This window comes from Medicago sativa, chromosome 2, assembly GCF_051527215.1.
Source record: "Medicago sativa cultivar Bolivia chromosome 2, Bolivia_mono, whole genome shotgun sequence".
Taxonomy (NCBI): domain Eukaryota; kingdom Viridiplantae; phylum Streptophyta; class Magnoliopsida; order Fabales; family Fabaceae; genus Medicago; species Medicago sativa.
The window spans coordinates 33,784,861-33,804,512 of record NC_140750.1 but is presented as its reverse complement, the minus strand read 5'-3'; the positions used below and the strand labels follow the sequence as shown (position 1 = coordinate 33,804,512).

Genomic DNA, 19,652 nt, shown 5'->3' with positions numbered 1-19,652 from the left:
TAACATGCTTAGTTAAAAAATGCGATAGATAGTTGGTGTTTTTGTCGCTGTTTGTTATACTTATTTGTTACACGATTGAATAATTACAAATTCGTGTTGGATATTAAGATGAATCAAGTGTATGTACGATGTTAACTTTGTATATATAAGGGTATCCGCTATAGAAATCATGGAATTTGAAAGAAACTAATCTGATAGAGACGATTCGTTGGGTAGGGACAATTAATTGTATATGCAGCAGTAGGCCTCGAGACTCCAACACCCCCAGTTATATGCAGAACATAAAAAAAAAAAAGACTCATGTCTCCGTAATAAATTTTAGCCATCCATGTAAAATATTCCTGCATTAAATACTAATATTTCGACGTTGCATCCGTTAAATCATTCCTGTTTAACGATACGAAAATCCAAATAACTATATACGCATTGATATTTGTATATATAAGCAATCGAAAATACGATAACAATGCGTTCTATTTATATATTGTGTATAAAATAATGAATTTGCTATTTAATTAGATTTTATATATAAAAAATAGTCGTAATTCTAACCCGTGCTTGGCACGGGTTTCCAAGCTAGTTTAATCACAAATTGACAATATTAGTGACATTAAGAGATTGATAGAGGCCATTTTAGGCTTTTTAGTGGACATAAATTTTAATATATTGATTAATAATTAATGATTGAGTCTTGTTAACGAGTTCCCCAGGGGCACCAGTTAACATTCCTCTTATAATGATTAAGTAGTAGATTATTAGGTTCTCATGAGCTTAGCTCATATGGACAATGCATAATATATATAAGGGTCGGGTTCGAACCTCAGACACTTCATTTATCCACCTTAAAAAAGTAAATTTTTAGCCAATAACCTACTTGACAAAAAATAGTAGCAGATTAGTTGTAGAAAGACACACACACATATTTTTCTTCTTGTAAAAAAAAAAAAACTCACTCCGTCCTAAAGTATATGTCATTTTGGAAAATATTGTCCCAAATTATATGTTGTTTTACAATAACAATAAAACGTTAATATTACTTTTCTTATTATATCCTTAACTATTTATTATTCTCTATTCTTTCAATTCTTTAATTTAACTTTCTCATACCATTTATTAAGGATAATTTTTTAAAACAACTCATAATATCTCTTTCTCATTTAAAATTTATTATATTTCGTAACATTGTGAATTGTACAAAGCGTCATATAATTTTGGACAGAGAGTATATACTATTATATTTTCTTTTGAATAGTATATGCAATTTTTTTTTTTACAAAAATATATAAATTATTTTGATAAGTACGCTTTGTGTCAAAAAAAAGACAAAGTTGTTTTTTTTTTTTGACAAAAACATAATGATATTCATTCATTCAAATTGATAGAATACATCAGAGACAATAACATGATCAATATCGGTAAAAACTTAAAGGGTAAATCTGGGAACAAACTCACAACACCAAGTTAATAGCATGCAACGACAAAATGCCTACAAATAATATGATAAAAACCAAATCACCAGAATACCCCGGATCTGCAACGTTGGCGCTCAGATTATTGATTTAATCTATGAATGTCTGAAGTTGATCTTTCAATTGGAACCAAACGAACACTGCACAACAAGATGCGAAATCAAACAATGCCACACAAGACAACGAACAACACAACACCACACTCAAATGACAAAATCACAAAAAAATAAAAATAAAGAAACTTGGTATATGTGAAAATCACTTATTTAGATTGAAATAAATGAAAAAAAAAGTAGACGTGTGATTATTATAGGTCAAAAAATGACCTAAAACCTGTTGTTCATTTTTTTTTTTGCTTTCGCACCGGTTTCCGACCCACCAAAGGTGGACGACTAATCCGGCTCATGCGTAGAGACATGCGCACTGGCCAAGCGTTGTTCCCCCTGGGAATCGAACCCGGTATTCCCCTGGTACGTCCTTGAAAGGAGCTCCTTGCCACTGGAGCGCAAGCAACTTGGTCTGTTGTTCATTATTTTATTTATGAAAAAAACTCTATATAATAGCTCGTGTATTTAATTGGTCTGCCTTAGGGTTTCAACAAATCAACTCCACAGCCGTAATCCCTACATGACAACCTCACACACAGCTCCGATGAGCATACCTCCATCAATGTCACGGCGTAAAATCAACGTGCTTTCCCCTGTAACCCTCTCGGAAGATCTCATCATCGAAGTCCTGTCCTTGCTTAAAGTGAAACCACTTATTAGGTTCAAGTGTGTGAGCAAGTCATGGTACTCTCTCATCTCCAATCCCTTCTTCATCAAAAAACACCTCCTTAAATCTTCACAAAACCCACACCTCTCAATATTTGAGACCCACTCTTCGCGTAATTCCATACATACCACACTCGCTCCATTACCCATACAATATTTACATAAGATTACTGATGTCAATGATATTTCCTGGTACACCGACAAAGAATATCATCAGGTTGTTGGTTGCTGCAATGGGTTGCTATGCTTGCTCTATGAATCTTCTTTCAACAATGAGTATTTAGAGTACTCTTTTGCTTTCTGGAACCCAGCCACGAGGTCATCGTCTGTTAAACTAGGCTCATTTTGCATTTCACCTAAGGAACCAAATTCCCATTTCGATTTCTCATTAGGTTATGATAATTTAACTGCCAAACATAAGCTGGTAGCGTTCCGCCCCAACGAGGTCAGAGTTTTCACTTTGGGCGATAATGTTTGGAGAAATATTCAAAGTTTTCCTTCATATCCTAGTCATTTGGGTTATGTCGGTCGGAACTGTGGTGTCTATTTCTGTTGGAGAACATATAGTGCGTGAGGGAGCTAGTGGTAGGGACACACATTAGTGATGAGCATATTGTAGGAGGAGACACATTAGTGATATGGTGAAGCCTTCAATATTATTGACATTGCATCTCAAAGGTTTAAAGGCTTGAATACAATTGCACCCATATAAGTTTATTTATAGGTGCTTATAGATGTTTCTAGAACTAGAATAATCTAGGCCTTTATTTGCCTTTTCTACATTAGAATATTATGGATGTTTCTAGGCAACAACTTAACCTAGACATTAATGGAACAATCTAGAAATATATTATAACTTTAAGCTTATTCTAGTTTTCTCTAATGCATTCTAGAAATATCTAGAAATGTGCATCATATTTCAACACTCCTCCTTGATGCATATTTCGAAAACTTAAAATGTAGTACTTAGTTGCTCAAACATAGATTTGTGCTATCATCTCCTCCTGCATTGATACTCTTCACAGTTGATCAATTTGACATGATAGAAAATTTGTGCCACCTCTTGCCATGATATTTGTTATTGGTCTTGATGAAGACTTCTGCATGGACCATTCTTCCTCCTTAGTTGCATGTGAATCTTCTTGTCGACATTGTTGAAGATTTCTGATAGGGAGTATTTCTTGTTCATAGTTGCTTGTGAGTCTCCTTGTCACTCATGTAGTAGATTCTTGACAGGGACTCATTCTTGCTCTAGTAGTTACCTATGCTTGTACTCAAGTTAAGCATCAGAGGTCACAGGTCTCCATTTTTATTTATTGCCTGGACTTGTGCTCTATTTGAACTTGAGTTTCTTTTTCGCCATAGGTCTTCGACATTAGTCGGACTTGAACTTTAGAGGATCGGGCTGTTAGGCTACCTGAACTCCTCTATAGCCTTCTTAGTTTTTTTTTGTTTGAACTCAAACAGAGTAGAGCCTTGTGGCTACATGTACTCCTTTTGTGTTTGAGTCATAGACTGAGAATTTCTACTTTTGAAGAATTCATGTTATAGAAGAACATATAGTTGGTGACACGAGGTCATATTTTGCTACGCCCTGTTAATGACCGAACGCAGCTCTGATACCACTGTTGGAAAATATAGCGTGAGGGAGCTAGTGGTAGGGACACACATTAGTGATGAGCATATTGTAGGAGGAGACACATTAGTGATATGGTGAAGCCTTCAATATTATTGACATTGCATCTCAAAGGTTTAAAGGCTTGAATACAATTGCACCCATATAAGTCTATTTATAGGTGCTTATAGATGTTTCTAGAACTAGAATAATCTAGGCCTTTATTTGCCTTTTCTACATTAGAATATTATGGATGTTTCTAGGCAACAACTTAACCTAGACATTAATGGAACAATCTAGAAATATATTATAACTTTAAGCTTATTCTAGTTTTCTCTAATGCATTCTAGAAATATCTAGAAATGTGCATCATATTTCAACAATTTCAATAACAGTCTCAACTGGTTTGCCTTTCAAAATAATGTTTGTTTGAATCTTCATTTAGAGTTTATTGAACAGTTTGTGATCATCTCCCTCGATTTGGGGATGGAGACATACACACAAATGTTGCTCCCTCATGATTTTGACGAAGCGCATCCACATATGCCAATGGTTTGTGTGTTGATGGACTGTCTTTGTTTTTCTCACCATTCAGAGGGAAACAATTTTGTTATATGGAAGATGAGGGAATTTGCAGTTGAAGAGTCTTGGACTAAATTGCTAAAGTTTAGCTATCAGAATCTTGACAACTTTTCTTCCGGCGTGTCTTTGTTTCCATTACTTGTTTTTCAGAATGGTGATACAACATTTACGCTATCAACAACAAGTAATTTGCTATAATAGGAGAGATAATAAAGTAGATCAAACTAGAACTACAAATATAAAATATCCCTTCTTCATACTATCTAATATTCCAAGCCGGTTTCTGCCTAACCATTATGCTGAAAGCTTGGTTTCAACTTGTTGAAAGTAAGTTCCTCTTATGATTTACTTGTTTGAATTTTTATTCTAGTTCATTTACGTTGTTTAATATTTTGGCTGACTATTATTATGTAGGCTTTGGTTTGATTGTAATGTTTGAATGATAATCTATCGGCTATATAGGTAGATAGGGTAAGATAAACCATTTTTTGTGTTAGCCCAACGGTTCCCAAGAGAAAGGGAACCTGACAATCCGGACTTCGGCCGCGAGTTAAGTAAAGTCTAGCCAAAAATTGTTTCAGCCAGTAATCGAACCGAGGTTCTCCTATTACCTAAACCTTGATCTTAGATAAATAGATCATTGTTATCAAAAACCCGACTTAAGTCCCAAAATCCTGGTTTTTGCGACTTTGTGTAGCTTCAACGACTCAAATCCATAGCAAAGTCCCAAAAACAGACAAAATCCTATCAAAATCGCACAAAATCGCACAAAATCGTGAAATCCATTCAAAATCGCAGGATTTTGATGGATTTTAAAGGATTTTGTTCATTTTTTTGATAAGGGTTAATTTTTGACCCAGTTCGTAAATTGGCCCGATTTGAATCCATGACCCTGTTTACGTTGGATTTTCGTAAACAACCGCTGGTTTACAAATGGTAACTTGCAAGATCAACCAGTAAATCTTAGGACATATTGTGTTTGTTCTTGTTGTTAGAAATTCTGTGTCTCTGGTGTCGAAAATATAAGAAATATGATAAAAACAATCGAATTCAATCCACTTGAACTCAATCGAACTTAATAAAGTAAAGTGCAAGAACACTTAAAGAAAAAAAGGTAAATTGTATTGATTAAACAAAAGTTGGTACACAGATTCATACATTGCAACTTGTGACTCGTTTCTCGCTTCCATACGGATACTTTGAGTGTAAGTTTGTATGATGGAATTGTGACCCGTTTTTCCTATGAAAAACTACTATTTATACTAAGTCTAGAAATAACTACACTTCTTTGAAATTCAAACTACAACTGCCACAAGTCGACAGTTTTGCTTATTTGAAAACAAACTTAAAATACAAACTGACTTAAAGAATAACTGTTGATAACCGCCTTCGAAAACTGCTCTGTCGAAGTCTTCTACCATCTTCGAACCTAAATTTGCTTTCAATACAACACTCTGTTCGAATCTTCTTTAAATCTAGGTCAACTATACTTTGACCACATTTATTACAGCTAGTAAAATATATTGGCTAACAAATTGCCCCCCAGAAACGCCATTTTCGATTTCACCGAAGAAGAAAAAGACGTTTTTGAAAAAATAACTAACATTCTCCATCGAAATGAATGATGTCAGTATTTAATTCAAAACTAATTCAAATTTCCTTTAAATACTGACCCCACAATCTTAGTTAGTGGGCCACGTTCTCTAATATTGGAAAAGACGCCATTTTTAATGGTAAAACTGTCAAAATAAGATCTTGACATGTGTCATGATCAAAGGTCCATATAGAAACAAACTCACCTTTACTCTTCTCACTTTTCACCATTTCATTTTCACTTTCACTGTTCCTCTTCTCCGCCAAAATTCTCTCAAAGAAAAAACTTCGAATTTTCTGCAACTCCTATCTTTAAACACGAAATCTTCACTATTCATCAACTTCTCACAAAAACATTGAAACAATGACAAACGCAGCAGGAACTTCTCATGTGAATCGCGAAGAACCCATTGATTTCACTGAAGAAATCGTCAATGCTGCTCCTGCTTTTGTGAACGAACCAGAGATCAATGAAGCTGAAAAAGCTATCTGGAAAACCCAGGTAATCATCCCTTGTACTGATACTCCACATGCATTCTTAGGCCCCATTTCTCTAGAACCTGAAACTCCAGAAATTAACTCTCTTTTTCCATGTATTGAAACTCAACCTCCTTTAATTTTCACAAAAGGTCCTTTTGACCTAAGTTTTGTAAAATCCAAAATTAGGACTGAACCAAAACCTTCTCCAGAATACATTGCTTGGTTAGACAAAGTTCAAAAACAAAAGGGACAATTCTGGAAGGAGAAAGGGATTTTTGATCTCATCCAAATATCTCGATATGGTCCAAAATACCATAATGAATTGATATTTGCTGCTTTACATTTTTGGAACCCATCGAACAACAGCCTTCACTTGAAATGTGGAATGCTCACTCCTACCCTTTTAGATGTGGCCGGCCTTACTAGCTTAAAACCAACTGGATACACCTTTAATCCAGATGTTACCACCTCTCAATACTCAGTAAATTTCGATAGCCCTGCCTATGGTTTGTTTATAGCTAACAACCATGATACCAAATGTGCTGAAGTATCTGCAGATGAACATGTAGCTTTCTTGACCTACTGGTTATCTATGCATGTTTTTTGCTCAAGGTCAGTACAAGTCCCTAAGAAATTCATGTGTCTAGCTAATCAGTTACATGAAGGAACAGATATCTGTTTAAGCAAACTGATTCTAGGTTCTTTGTATGAAACCCTTAACCATACAACTAATAATCTTAGAGATTATCCCCGAACTGGTGGGAATTTAGTTGTATCAGGACCCATATGGTTGTTCCAACTATGGCTTTTAGCCATTTTTGGATCAAAACTTGCTTCGATCCTACCTTCCTCTTACACATCAGCATACTCAGAAAGGACCACTGAAGGTATAGGCTTAGCTATGTTTCACCCTGATGGGAACAAATCTTCGCAACAACTTTTTGAGAATGCTTACAAAACCTTGCTTGATTGTCCCATTTTCACCCCTATAATGGCACCATTTACCACTAGGAAATATGGACCTAACTGGTTCAAAGAGGATTTTCCCACTACTTCGAAAACAGCCAACAAAACAGAAATCAATGCTATATGGGAAGCTTATTTGACCCCTACCTATCTATCTAGCAGACTTACACCTGGTAGCCCTTATGGAGTATATGGTTACCAACCTAACCATGTAGCTAGACAGTTTGGTATGGTTCAATCGAAACCTAGCTCTTTGTTCAAAAGTATAAGTGAATGGAAAATTCCTCTGATAGAACCTGTGTGGAAATCCATAATTCAAGCCAAGAGAACAACTGTGTTCGAGCCTACATATTTCTCAACATCATTTGCATGCTCTGAAACATTCTTTCGATGGTGGCGAAATTATTACATACGCCAATCCAATCGAGGGAATCCTGATGAATTGCTGCCTCAACTGACCAGTACTTTTCACACTTTGCAGAACAAAGACAAGAAGACTAGAGGTACGCACATTAAAGAAATTCAGCAATTTCAAAGATATTATCAAACAGCATATAACCCTTTACATCCAAGGAGGACAGTATATTATGCTGCTCAGACCTTGAGAGACAAAATTCGAGAAAAAATTCCAGAAACAATTTTTCCCCCTGGAACACCCAATAAATATCTTTATGTTTTAGAAAAGAAAATGAGACTAGCAAAATTTCCATCTTGTAATCTTGCTTTGGCCTTTAGGCCACCATACCCAAAATGGTTACTTTATAATTTCAAAATCGCACAGAATAATTTAGTAACCTATGCTAAATGCAATTTATATCAATATAGTGGTGAACTTGGCTATGAATTATCCCAAGTTCGAATCGAAACTCCCAGTATCATGGGTATGATTTTTTCCTTTACTAAGATATATTAATACTATTTTTAGAAAAAATAGTACTTATCTGTATAATCACATATTTCAGCTTTGCCTTTAACTCCAGGAGAAACAAAGCTCGATGATGCCAGCACCCAGAACACCTCAAAAAGCAAGTCTGACAAGAAGAAAAAGAAAACTTCCCAAACTAAAGAAGTTGAATCGAAGAAATCTGAGGCTGCATCGAAGGAACCTCCTAAATCAAAGGAACCCAAAGTGAAAACAACTTCATCGAAAAGACCTTCTAGATCGAAGAACAAGAAAGAACAAGCAACTGTCGATCTCTCTGATGATGATGACGAGGTGGAGATAACTAAAGAACAGATCGAAGCTTCCAAAGTAACACTTCCCAAAGTCAATACTGAAGGAAGAAGGAAAAGAAAACAAGAACAAATATCACTTGTCCAAGAAAAGGAAGTCGAAGTGGAAGCTTCTGAAGGTTCTCCCACCATCTCACCATCTAAACCATTCAAACGTCTTCGAAAGAATTCTCACTCTAGTGCTCATTCACATGTTGGTGATAATGGTTCGAAGGTATTTTATCAAAACCATATTTTATACGAAATATTTCTAAGTGCCTTGTTTTAAGCATTTATCTTATTCTTTTTAGGGTATCGAACAAGAACAAGCTAATCCATCACAACATGGGCAAGACCTTCCTTCTTCGAAGACCACTTCACCAATTGCTGAAGACAAAGAAGATGAGCATGATGATGCTAGCAGTCCAGAAGGTCTTAAAGTGAATCTTTCTCAACAACAACAAACAGAAACACCCACTGATGACTTGGTAAATGATGAATCACTCAACAATGATCAATCTTATTCTGCACCCACCCTTGGAGATAATGTATCAAACTTTGCTACTGGAGATACAAAAATCACTACTCGACAAGATGCTCCTGGTGATGCAGAGATGATTGCTCAACAAGATACTCCTATGATCGATCTGGAAGAAATCGATCGATTGGCCAAAGATGATCCTTTCAACGCTTTTGCCTTGATAGCTAAGAGTAATACTCTTTTCTCAACTAGCACTGGCCAAACTTCTGATTCATCCAAGGGAAATCCCTCTGAGACTTCAAAGAACAACCTGCTAGCAGAATTTCAAAAGAAGATCATCGAAGCCAACTTGCTAGAGTTGATTGAAAAGGATGCTGGAGCTCTTGCTGAAATCAGGAGTTTATTTGAAAAGCTTGGTGCTCTCCCAACTGGTTGGAAATTTTGAAACCTGTTTAACTATCTTGAACCAATGTTGGAGAGTGCTAATCAAAACTTCCAGAAGAGGAAAACTGATCAAGCTCAAATGGAAGAGAAGAAAGCGTATCATGATCAAATTGTGATCGAACTGTCATTCTTCCAAGAAAAATTTAAAACTCTTCAGCAAGAAAGAAACAATGCGAAGCAGCAAGTGGTTGACATCGATGCCAAGATTAAAGAGCTGGAAGCTCAGAAAGCTGAAATTTTGGCTAAGGATGAAGCCAGAAATCAAGAAGCCAATGAAGCTGTTAACAAATTCAAGCTCTCCAAGGAACTAGAGTCTACCATTGCTCAACTTGCAAGTGACAACCATGCTCTCGATACTCAACTGGCTGAATACAAGAGCCAAATCGAGAAACTCATCTCATCATTTGAGATTTAGTTCTGTTTCTATTTTATTCTCTAAGACTTTTATTTTATTTCAGCCTTATCGAATATCTTGGTCTGTAATGTCTTTATAACAATTCTATGGACCATTTTCTGTTTCGAATGACAATTTCTTTTCAATCATCGAAATTCCTTTCTTATTTTCTTATATCGAATTCAAATTTTATTTAAATCCAAATAAGATTGGAACAATTTCCAAGACATTTTAATGATGAGGAAACAAAAAAGTAACTTTTTTGTTTAACCCAACAAGTTAAACTTGTCTAGGAAGTTGAAAAGAAATAAAACAAATAAATAACCTTTTAACACAGATTAATCCTTTTAAAAGTAAACCTTTAAAACTTCCCTCAGATTACAAAGTTAAGTAACCATTGGCCATCAGAATAACTGTTCCCACGTGTCATCATCTTCAAAGCAAGAAGAACCGTCTGATTGAACCACTTCTTTCAACTTCCCTCCCCTATAAATATGATTTTCCTTTTATAAAAATCACTCTTTTCTTTGTTTCGTCTTCGTCTGAAAAATCCTTCTTACTCAAAGCTTTCTTTCCCAAATCATCATGACCACCATTGATAATCTGAGTGATGATCTTTTAGTCAAGATTGCTGCAAAGATTGCTGCTCAAAGCAGGAAAGATCTTTTCGCCTTTCGCCATACCAGTAGCAGGCATTGGCGTGTCAGTGAGGATTCTGAAGTTTCTAGGGCTTTTGGAAATGATGTCCTCTACTTCCTCTACGACCCCAATGAATGGTACAACAATGCTATGGTGGCTCATTCTAAGTTTGCTTTTAAACTTAGACTCTGGAATCATGGCAACGCCATGTTCTGTATTCTTCAAAGCACTCAACACATGTTGGATGCTAATCCAAACATTGAAGAAATGAAACGCCTCCTCACTACTGCTATCAACGCCACTGGCTCTCTGAGTGCAAGGTACTACCGTCTTCTCGTCAATGCACTCTCCATGCCTATGCCAGAAAACATCCTCGAAGACTTCGAAGATCTTGCATGGACACATCGATTGGCAGAATTTCGAAGCGACATTTTGGGAGGGACTTCAACTTATCGATTTCGCTGTCCTTGGTGGAATAGGCCCATGCCTATTTGGCTTACTAGGCGTCGTTTTTGCAACAACTACCACAACTGTGCAGGAGATGGGAGAATTGGAGGCTGGTATGCACTTCTACCTGGGCCAGATCATGAATACTACTTGGTCAATGCTTGCTTCAGGTGTCGTCTCGATACGGAAATTCGCTGGTTTCTCGATCGTTTTGGGATTGTAACTGAATGGTGAAAACCATCTTTAAATGCTTTTTAGTCTTTAAGTATTTTATGTTTTCTTTTGTAATGGTTTTTCCATTTTAAGCATTTCGATGTAACCTGCCCATCAGTTGGCATTTTTAAATTAATGCCAAGTTTTTATTTCGAATCAAATTACTCTTGTGTAATTTTAATTTCTTGTAACATCGGTTTATATTTTTTCAAATATTTACCGTTTATGCGTAGAATTCTCTGATCTTCTTGTAGTTCTTCGATCTCATACGCATTATTCGAAAAAACTCTTAGAATTTTCCATGGTCCTTCCCAACTAGGAGACCATTTTCCTAAACATCGATCCTTTTTATCCATAGGCAAGATAACTTTCCAAACTAAGTCCCCTTGCAGGAATAATTTCGATTTAACTCTTTTGTTATAGGCTTTTGCTATTCTTTCTTTTTGCTTTGTAAGCACTTCTAAAGCCATTAATCTTTCTTCATCAATATCTACTAATTCATCCAACATCATATCCAAATATTGATTTGTTGGAATTTCGATTTGTCTTTGAATTCGAGTAGATTGAAGTAAGATTTCTGTTGGCAATACAGCATCATGGCCAAATGTTAATCGAAAAGGAGTAGTATTTATAGATTCTTTAGGAGAAGTTCGAACTGCCCATAAAGCTTCATAAAGAAACTCATGCCATTCTTTGGGTTTTTTCTTTTGGCTAGCTTTTCTTTTGATTATAGTAATCAAATTCTTATTTGCTGCTTCTACCTGACCATTTGCCTGAGCATAATATGGTGTTGAAGTCAACACTTTATATCCTATTTCTTCAGCAAATTTTACCATCTTTCGACCAGTAAATACAGATCCTTGATCTGTAGTAATAGTTTCTGGTATGCCAAATCTATAAATAATAAATTTTTGAATGAAGTTTATAACTTCATCTTGAGTAACATCTTTTAGTGGAACATCTTCTATCCATTTAGTGAAATAATCTATTCCAACCAAAATATATTTGTAGCCTTTGGATGACTTAGGTTTGATTTCCCCAATTACATCTAAAGCCCATCCTCTGAATGGCCAAGGTTTCACTATTGAATGTAATTCACTAGCTGGTACTTTTTGAATTCCAGCATGTTCTTGACATTCTTTACAACCTTTAGCAAAATTTATGCAATCTTTTAACATGGTTGGCCAATAAACACCTTGTCGAAACAAAAGCCATTTTATTTTATGGCCTGCTTGATGTGTACCACAAGCACCACTATGAGTATTCGATACAGCCAAATATGCTTCTGCTTCACTAAGGCATTTAAGTAAAACTCCTTCTGGAGTCTTTTTAAATAATTCATTGCCTATTATCACATAACTCAAGGCTCTATATTTGACTTTTCTACAAGTTGTGCCATCTGGATTTTCCAAAAAATTGACTATGGGTTTTCGCCAATCATTATCATCCAAATTGTTAATGACCAAAATTTCAGAAAATTTTGCACTCTGAAGGTATCCTTGAGATGCTTCCATGCCCCCAAGTTTTGGTCTTAACAATTTGTTAGGCACAATGTCTATCGAATTACGCTTTGTTTTAATTTCAATAACCTCTTGCTCTTGTTCCTTCGAAAGTTTGTATCCAGAAGCTAATTGAGCTAAATCATTAGCTTCTTGATTTTCTGCTCTAGGAACATGTTGAACTTCAATTTGAACAAAATGTTTAAGTAATGCATTAACTATAGTGTAATACATTATCAAAGTTTCTTTGAGGCATTTATATTCTTTTGTTATTTGCTTTATTACTAATTCAGAATCACCTCTAATAATTAAACATTTTGCCCCCAGTTCGAGCAAAATCTCTAAACCATTTATTAAGGCTTCATATTCTGCCTCATTATTCGAACAATATTGGCTAATTCGAAATTTATATTTGGTTACTTCATTTGTTGGTGAAACAATAACTATACCTATTCCAGAACCATTTTTATGACTAGACCCGTCGAAATACAATGTCCATGGAAATGTTTCGATGCCCCCAGTCACAGGTTCTTCAATGGAATGATCAGCAATAAAATCAGCCACTATTTGGCCTTTCACAGTTTTCAAAGATTGATAAGTTAAAGAATATTCTGTGAGTGCCAAAGCCCATTTACCAACTCTACTATGCAGAATAGGTTTAGATAACATGTGCTTAATAATATCGAAATGGGAATAAACATAAACATCAAAAGGTCTTATATAATGCTTAAGTTTCACACATGAGAAATACAAACAAAGACATAATTTTTCACTAGGATGATATCTTGTTTCAACATCACTTAAAACTCTACTAAGATAATAAATGGCTCTTTCTACACCATTTTCATCCTCTTGTGCTAACATACTCCCTATAGTTCTTTCAGATGATGCTATATATAACTTCATCTTTTTGTCTTTCAACAAAGGTGAAAGAATAGGAGGATTAGATAAATATGACTTTATGTCTTCAAATGCCTTTTGGTGTTCAGGCTCCCATCTAAAAATTTCCTCTTTCTTTAATCGAAGTAATGACGAGAATGCTTGTGCTCTGCCACTTAGATTAGATATAAATCTTCTGAGGAAATTTATTTTGCCTAATAAAGACTGCAACTCTTTTTTGGTAGAGGGTGCTTTAGCCTCCATTATAGCTTTAGTCTTATTTTGATTGATTTCGATGCCCTTTTTATGGACAACAAATCCTAAAAAATCACCTGCACAAACACCAAACGCACATTTTAATGGATTCATTTTTAATCCATATTGTCTCATCCTTTCGAATGATAAACGTAAATGTTCTAAGTGTTTGTTTTCAGAAGATGATTTCACAACAATATCATCAATGTAAATTTGCATAAAATCTTCAATTAAATCATGAAACATTGAATTCATTGCTCTTTGATATGTAGCACCAGCATTTTTAAGACAAAATGGCATTACTATCCACTCATAACATCCTAATGCCCCTGGGCATCGAAATGCTGTTTTAGAAACATCTTCTTCAGCAATAAATATTTGATTATAACCTGAATAACCATCAAGCATACTCAAATATTCGAAACCTGCTGCAGAATCTACCAACATTTCTGCTACTGGCATAGGATATTCATCTTTAGGAGTGGCGAGATTTAAATCTCTAAAATCAATACAAACTCTTATACTTCCATTTTTCTTTTTAACAGGAACTACATTAGCTAACCAATCAACATACCTTGCAGGTCTGATGAAGCCACATTTGAGGAGTCTTTCGATCTCTTCTTTTATTTTTGGTAGAATCTCTGGTGCAAACCTTCTTGGAATTTGCTTCACTGGTTTCTTGTCTGTCCTGATTGGCAATTGCAACTCTACAACCTTTCTACTCAAACCAAGCATTTCATGATAATCCCAAGCAAAGCAATCCTTGTAATTTTTCAAAAGCGCCACAATTCGATCTCTGAAGCTCTTAGGAATCTTTGAACTTATGTATGTTGGTCTTTTTACAGAACCATCTCCTATATCCACTTCTTCAAGAGGATCTTGGGCCTTCATTTTTATTGTAGATTCCATTGGATCTTCTTCAAAACCCAAAGGTTCATCATCGTAAATACAGTCTAATTTTTGATCATCAACGAGGTCATCAGAATTATTTTCTACTGAAGCATCGAAGACCTCTTCTTCTTTGGCTGTTTCAGCCAAATCGAAGTTTTTCTCGGCTACATAAGCCGTAATCTTTTCCCATATGCTGGGCTCAACCATTGATCAATTATTGATATCCCACCCAGTTGGTGAGATTCCATTTGCTGAATATCCTTGGTCATCAGTAACCCTCTTGTACGAAGTACTTCTTGTCTTCAGCAAATCTGTTTCCTTTACAGGTATCTTCTCATGGCAATCTTCATTGTTCACCACTACGAAGTCATCGTCGAATGCAGTTTTCCAACGAAAACCCCATTCTGGTGCAAGTTTTACAAAGAATTTTTCTTCTTTAGTCATAGAACTTGATGCATCATTTTCCATGAATGGTGCAATATATTGAAGCTGTTTGTCAAAGTTCTTTTTGTTGATATCTTGATTATCAACTTCAGCTTTGAAATAATAACTCTGATCAGCCTCAATATTCTCTACCAAACCATCTTTCCTCCAAATCACAATCCTTTGATGCATTGTAGAAGGAACTGCACCTACAGCATGGATCCATTCCCTCCCTAATAATGCATTGAAATTAGCTTTAGAAGGAACTACCAAAAACACAGTTGCTCTGGTTATGCTTCCTACTACCAATTCTAGTTCGATAGCACCAAGAGATTGTCCAGTAGATCCCTCATAATTAGTGAGCACTACATTATGTGGTTTCAAATCACATTCATAAATACCAAGTTTCCTTAGAAAAGATTGTGGTAGGAGATTAACAGTAGCACCACCATCTACTAACACTTTGTTAATTCCAACACCATTTAATTTAGCTTGAATAAACAAAGGCTTTAAATGAAGCTTCATGCTATCATCAGGTTTTTCGAACACTGCATGTTGATCTTCGATGCAGCCATTGTTCATAACATAATAACACAGAGGCCTATGACGAGCCATTTCCTCAGTGAAATCACATTCATCATCATGATTGGCCTTCGAAGATACATCATATGCATATTCAATTGGTAGTACAGAAACCACACATATAATGTCAAGACTTGATTCAGAATCTGAAAAAGTAGAAGTTAGAATATCATCATCCCCTTTGGGGATGTTTAAAGCAGAAGATAATGGAGGGAAAATTCTTTCAGTAGCTGGTTTTTTAACCATTTCGAAAACTATTGGTTGTTTTCCCTTACTTTTGTCATCATTAGTGACATCTTTCAAAACTCCTTCCTTTTTCTGGCGTTGAAAACGGCGCCATTGAGTTCTAGTCATAGGATTCTTACCTTTATAGTTATTTTTGTAAGCATACTTGTTAGGATTAGAACTCTCTGGTTGGTCTGGAACTTTGACAGCTCTTTTTACCCATTTTGTTGGTGGTGCTGGAGGCGCAGAATGACCAGTTTTCTTGCCCCCAGAGAAAACCCAAGTATCAATAGGAGACTTCGATGAAGGAACGAACGTCTTCTTATGGTTCTTCACTTGATACTTCTCTGAAGTTTTCATCTTGTAAGGAACACCTCTTTTGTTAAAGCCAAATTTAGAACGGTTCTCGAACCACCCTCCTTTACGTTTTGTTTGAGGTTGATATCCTTCAACTGATTTCGCAGCTTCTTTATCGAACACTGCACTGCATCGAGGACAAAGCATAGCATTGGTGTTAGATATTTTACATCGGTTTAAAAAATCAACCAAATCTTCTTCAGCCTTTGGATATGCTTTCTCCATTTCCTTGGCCAATTGATCTTCAGTAACCACTGGCTCTTCAATTTGATGGTCCTCAGTAACCATTTCTGCATCAATATTCTCTGAAATTTCCACCATATTGATAGAAATACCAGCAAACATGGATTCTGCCACATTGGCAGAAACATCAGCAAACATGGACTCTGCCTTTTTCATAGGATCTCCATCCACTTGCTGTTTTGATTTCTCTCCAAATTTCAGCCTCCCTTCATCAAGAGCTTTTTGTACAGAATCCCTGAAACGAGTACATCGAGATAGGTTATGACCTAAAAAACCATGGAATTTACAAAATCCTCTTTTCTTCCTTTGTTCCAAAGGAGGCAACTTCATATTAGGTGGCACTAATATTATGCCATCATTAACTAAAAGATCAAAAATTTCTTCACTTTTAGTAATATCAAAAGTATAAGTTTTAGAAGGATATTTGTCACTCTTGGGATCTTCAGGATTTTTTCCATTGGATGGCCTCAACATTTTACAAGCATATGGAGGTCCATCTTTTAATTCTGCTAGGTTTATATCATTGTCTTCAACGATATCTAAACCCCAATCGAATTCGGGTTCACTATCTCCTGTTTCTATATAGGCAATTTTTTCCTTTTTAGGAAATTTGTTATGAGTTCTAGTTTTTTCAGCTTTAAGTCTTTCAACTTGTCGAACTCTGTCTGCCAATTGGGCCATGTCTCTTAAGTACTGGGTATCTAATTTCTTTCGAACAGAATAATCGAGGCCACCAGCAGCCATTTCGACCAATTCATATTCTGGAACAGAAGTAAAACATCTAGCCTTAAGGAGACGAAACCTATTGAGATAATCATCGATTGACTCATGACTTTTACGTCGAACACTGGCCAATTCTTTCAAACTAATCTTAGATTGACCCATGTAAAATTGTTCATGAAAGGCTTTTTCTAATTGGTTCCAACTATAAATTGAATGAGGAGGTAAAGTTGTAAACCAAGTAAAAGCATTTTTTGTCAAAGAACTTGGGAAATATTTCATTCTCAAATTTTCATTTTCTGCAATATTTCCTGCTTCCATAAGAAACCTAGCAATGTGTTCGACAGTAGATTCATTAGTTTCTCCAGCAAATTTGGTAAACTTTGGAATTTTCCAATTTCTAGGCAATTCAGCGTCTAAAACATACTCAGACAAAGGAGACACAAAATTTGGTCTATGTAAACCCATATTAAAACCATTTTGGGCTAACAAAGCCTCGACAATACCCGCTATATTATTCTGACCATCGAAATTGTTTCGACGGGCTTGTAAAACCACTTGATCGGCATCTTGGTTTCTATTAACCAAAATGGGTTGTCTTTCAGGTTCTGCCTGAACTTGTGGTTGTACTACTTGTGGTTGGACAATATTTTCATGATTTCGAACCACTGGTTCATCAGCAATTATTTCAATTGCCCTCAAATTTCGATTTTGAGGCAATTGGGTATTTTGGATTGGTGGAGCGCCAAAGAAATTAGCAATTCTTTCCATTTGATCAGACAACCTTTGATAACTAGTGCTGGTGTCTCGAATTAAAGGATTTATGACAGTACCAATTTGTTGGGTCATCATATTAACCATATCATGATTAGTTTCTTCCATAGTTTGCCTAATGGCAGCCATAGAAGCATTGGTTAAATTTTGTTGGGGACTTCTATATGTGGTAGATACCCCAGGACCAAAAAGTTGTGGTAATGAAACATTTAAATTTTCTGAAAACATATTACCACTAGTTTGTAAGCCTTGCATCAATGATGATGGCATACCATATGGCATTGATCTATGATCCCAAACTCCTTGAATAGAAGTATTATTTGGATAATCATGGGAAGTTTGGGTAACCATCGAAGGCATGGCTTGAGAAATTACTGTGGCCATCGAAGGCATGGCCTGAGACGATATTTGAGTGGCTTTATTACTAGTTGGAACAGCCTGTGATGTTCTAACATTCTCTGGGGATGGAACATCATCTTCAACCGTCACTTGATCCACATCTTCATTTGAAGATGTTGGATTTGTTTTCTTTTGGTTGTTAGCGCGTGTCATATTAAAAAGCAATTTCTTGTTTCTTAATTGCATACACAACAAAACAAACCAGAATTAAAAGAAACTCTAACAAAAACTATAAACAAAAAGCACAAACAGTCCCACTGGGCATGCCAATTTGTTTACGTTGGATTTTCGTAAACAACCGCTGGTTTACAAATGGTAACTTGCAAGATCAACCAGTAAATCTTAGGACATATTGTGTTTGTTCTTGTTGTTAGAAATTCTGTGTCTCTGGTGTCGAAAATATAAGAAATATGATAAAAACAATCGAATTCAATCCACTTGAACTCAATCGAACTTAATAAAGTAAAGTGCAAGAACACTTAAAGAAAAAAAGGTAAATTGTATTGATTAAACAAAAGTTGGTACACAGATTCATACATTGCAACTTGTGACACGTTTCTCGCTTCCATACGGATACTTTGAGTGTAAGTTTGTATGATGGAATTGTGACCCGTTTTTCCTATGAAAAACTACTATTTATACTAAGTCTAGAAATAACTACACTTCTTTGAAATTCAAACTACAACTGCCACAAGTCGACAGTTTTGCTTATTTGAAAACAAACTTAAAATACAAACTGACTTAAAGAATAACTGTTGATAACCGCCTTCGAAAACTGCTCTGTCGAAGTCTTCTACCATCTTCGAACCTAAATTTGCTTTCAATACAACACTCTGTTCGAATCTTCTTTAAATCTAGGTCAACTATACTTTGACCACATTTATTACAGCTAGTAAAATATATTGGCTAACAGACCCGTTCTATAAAGACCCAAAAGGCTAAAAATTTTCATTCTTTCACTTCCCCCACATTTATGTATATGTATTTTGTGGACTTTGAACTTTAATCATTCATGACTATATGCAATTTATAACATATAGTGGATGTTCTTCTGGATTTGTTTACACTAGTTCAAGTACATCTTAATATATAATACT

General features: G+C 35.6%; 1 protein-coding gene, 1 long non-coding RNA gene and 1 pseudogene across 2 annotated transcripts; 2 read left to right on the top strand and 1 right to left on the bottom strand.

The window, feature by feature from the left end:
- Window positions 1–1,813: 1,813 nt before the first annotated feature.
- On the top strand, window positions 1,814–4,764 carry LOC146946412 (F-box/kelch-repeat protein At3g23880-like; annotated as a pseudogene).
- A 1,632-nt stretch (window positions 4,765–6,396) lies between these two features.
- On the top strand, window positions 6,397–9,959 carry LOC146946411 (uncharacterized). Its single transcript, XM_085748213.1, has 5 exons — window positions 6,397–6,625; window positions 7,211–7,541; window positions 8,304–8,359; window positions 8,441–8,925; window positions 9,002–9,959. The coding sequence occupies exons 1-5, from the start codon at window positions 6,397–6,399 to the stop codon at window positions 9,614–9,616; spliced, it is 1,716 nt and encodes a 571-aa protein (XP_085604339.1). The 3' UTR covers window positions 9,617–9,959.
- Window positions 9,960–13,555: 3,596 nt separating this feature from the next.
- LOC146946410 (uncharacterized) lies at window positions 13,556–14,642 on the bottom strand. Its single transcript, XR_015028245.1, has 2 exons — window positions 14,516–14,642; window positions 13,556–14,018 (listed from the first exon to the last, which is right to left on the bottom strand). It is a non-coding gene; the product is annotated as an uncharacterized LOC146946410 (long non-coding RNA).
- Between the last annotated feature and the right edge of the window lie 5,010 nt (window positions 14,643–19,652).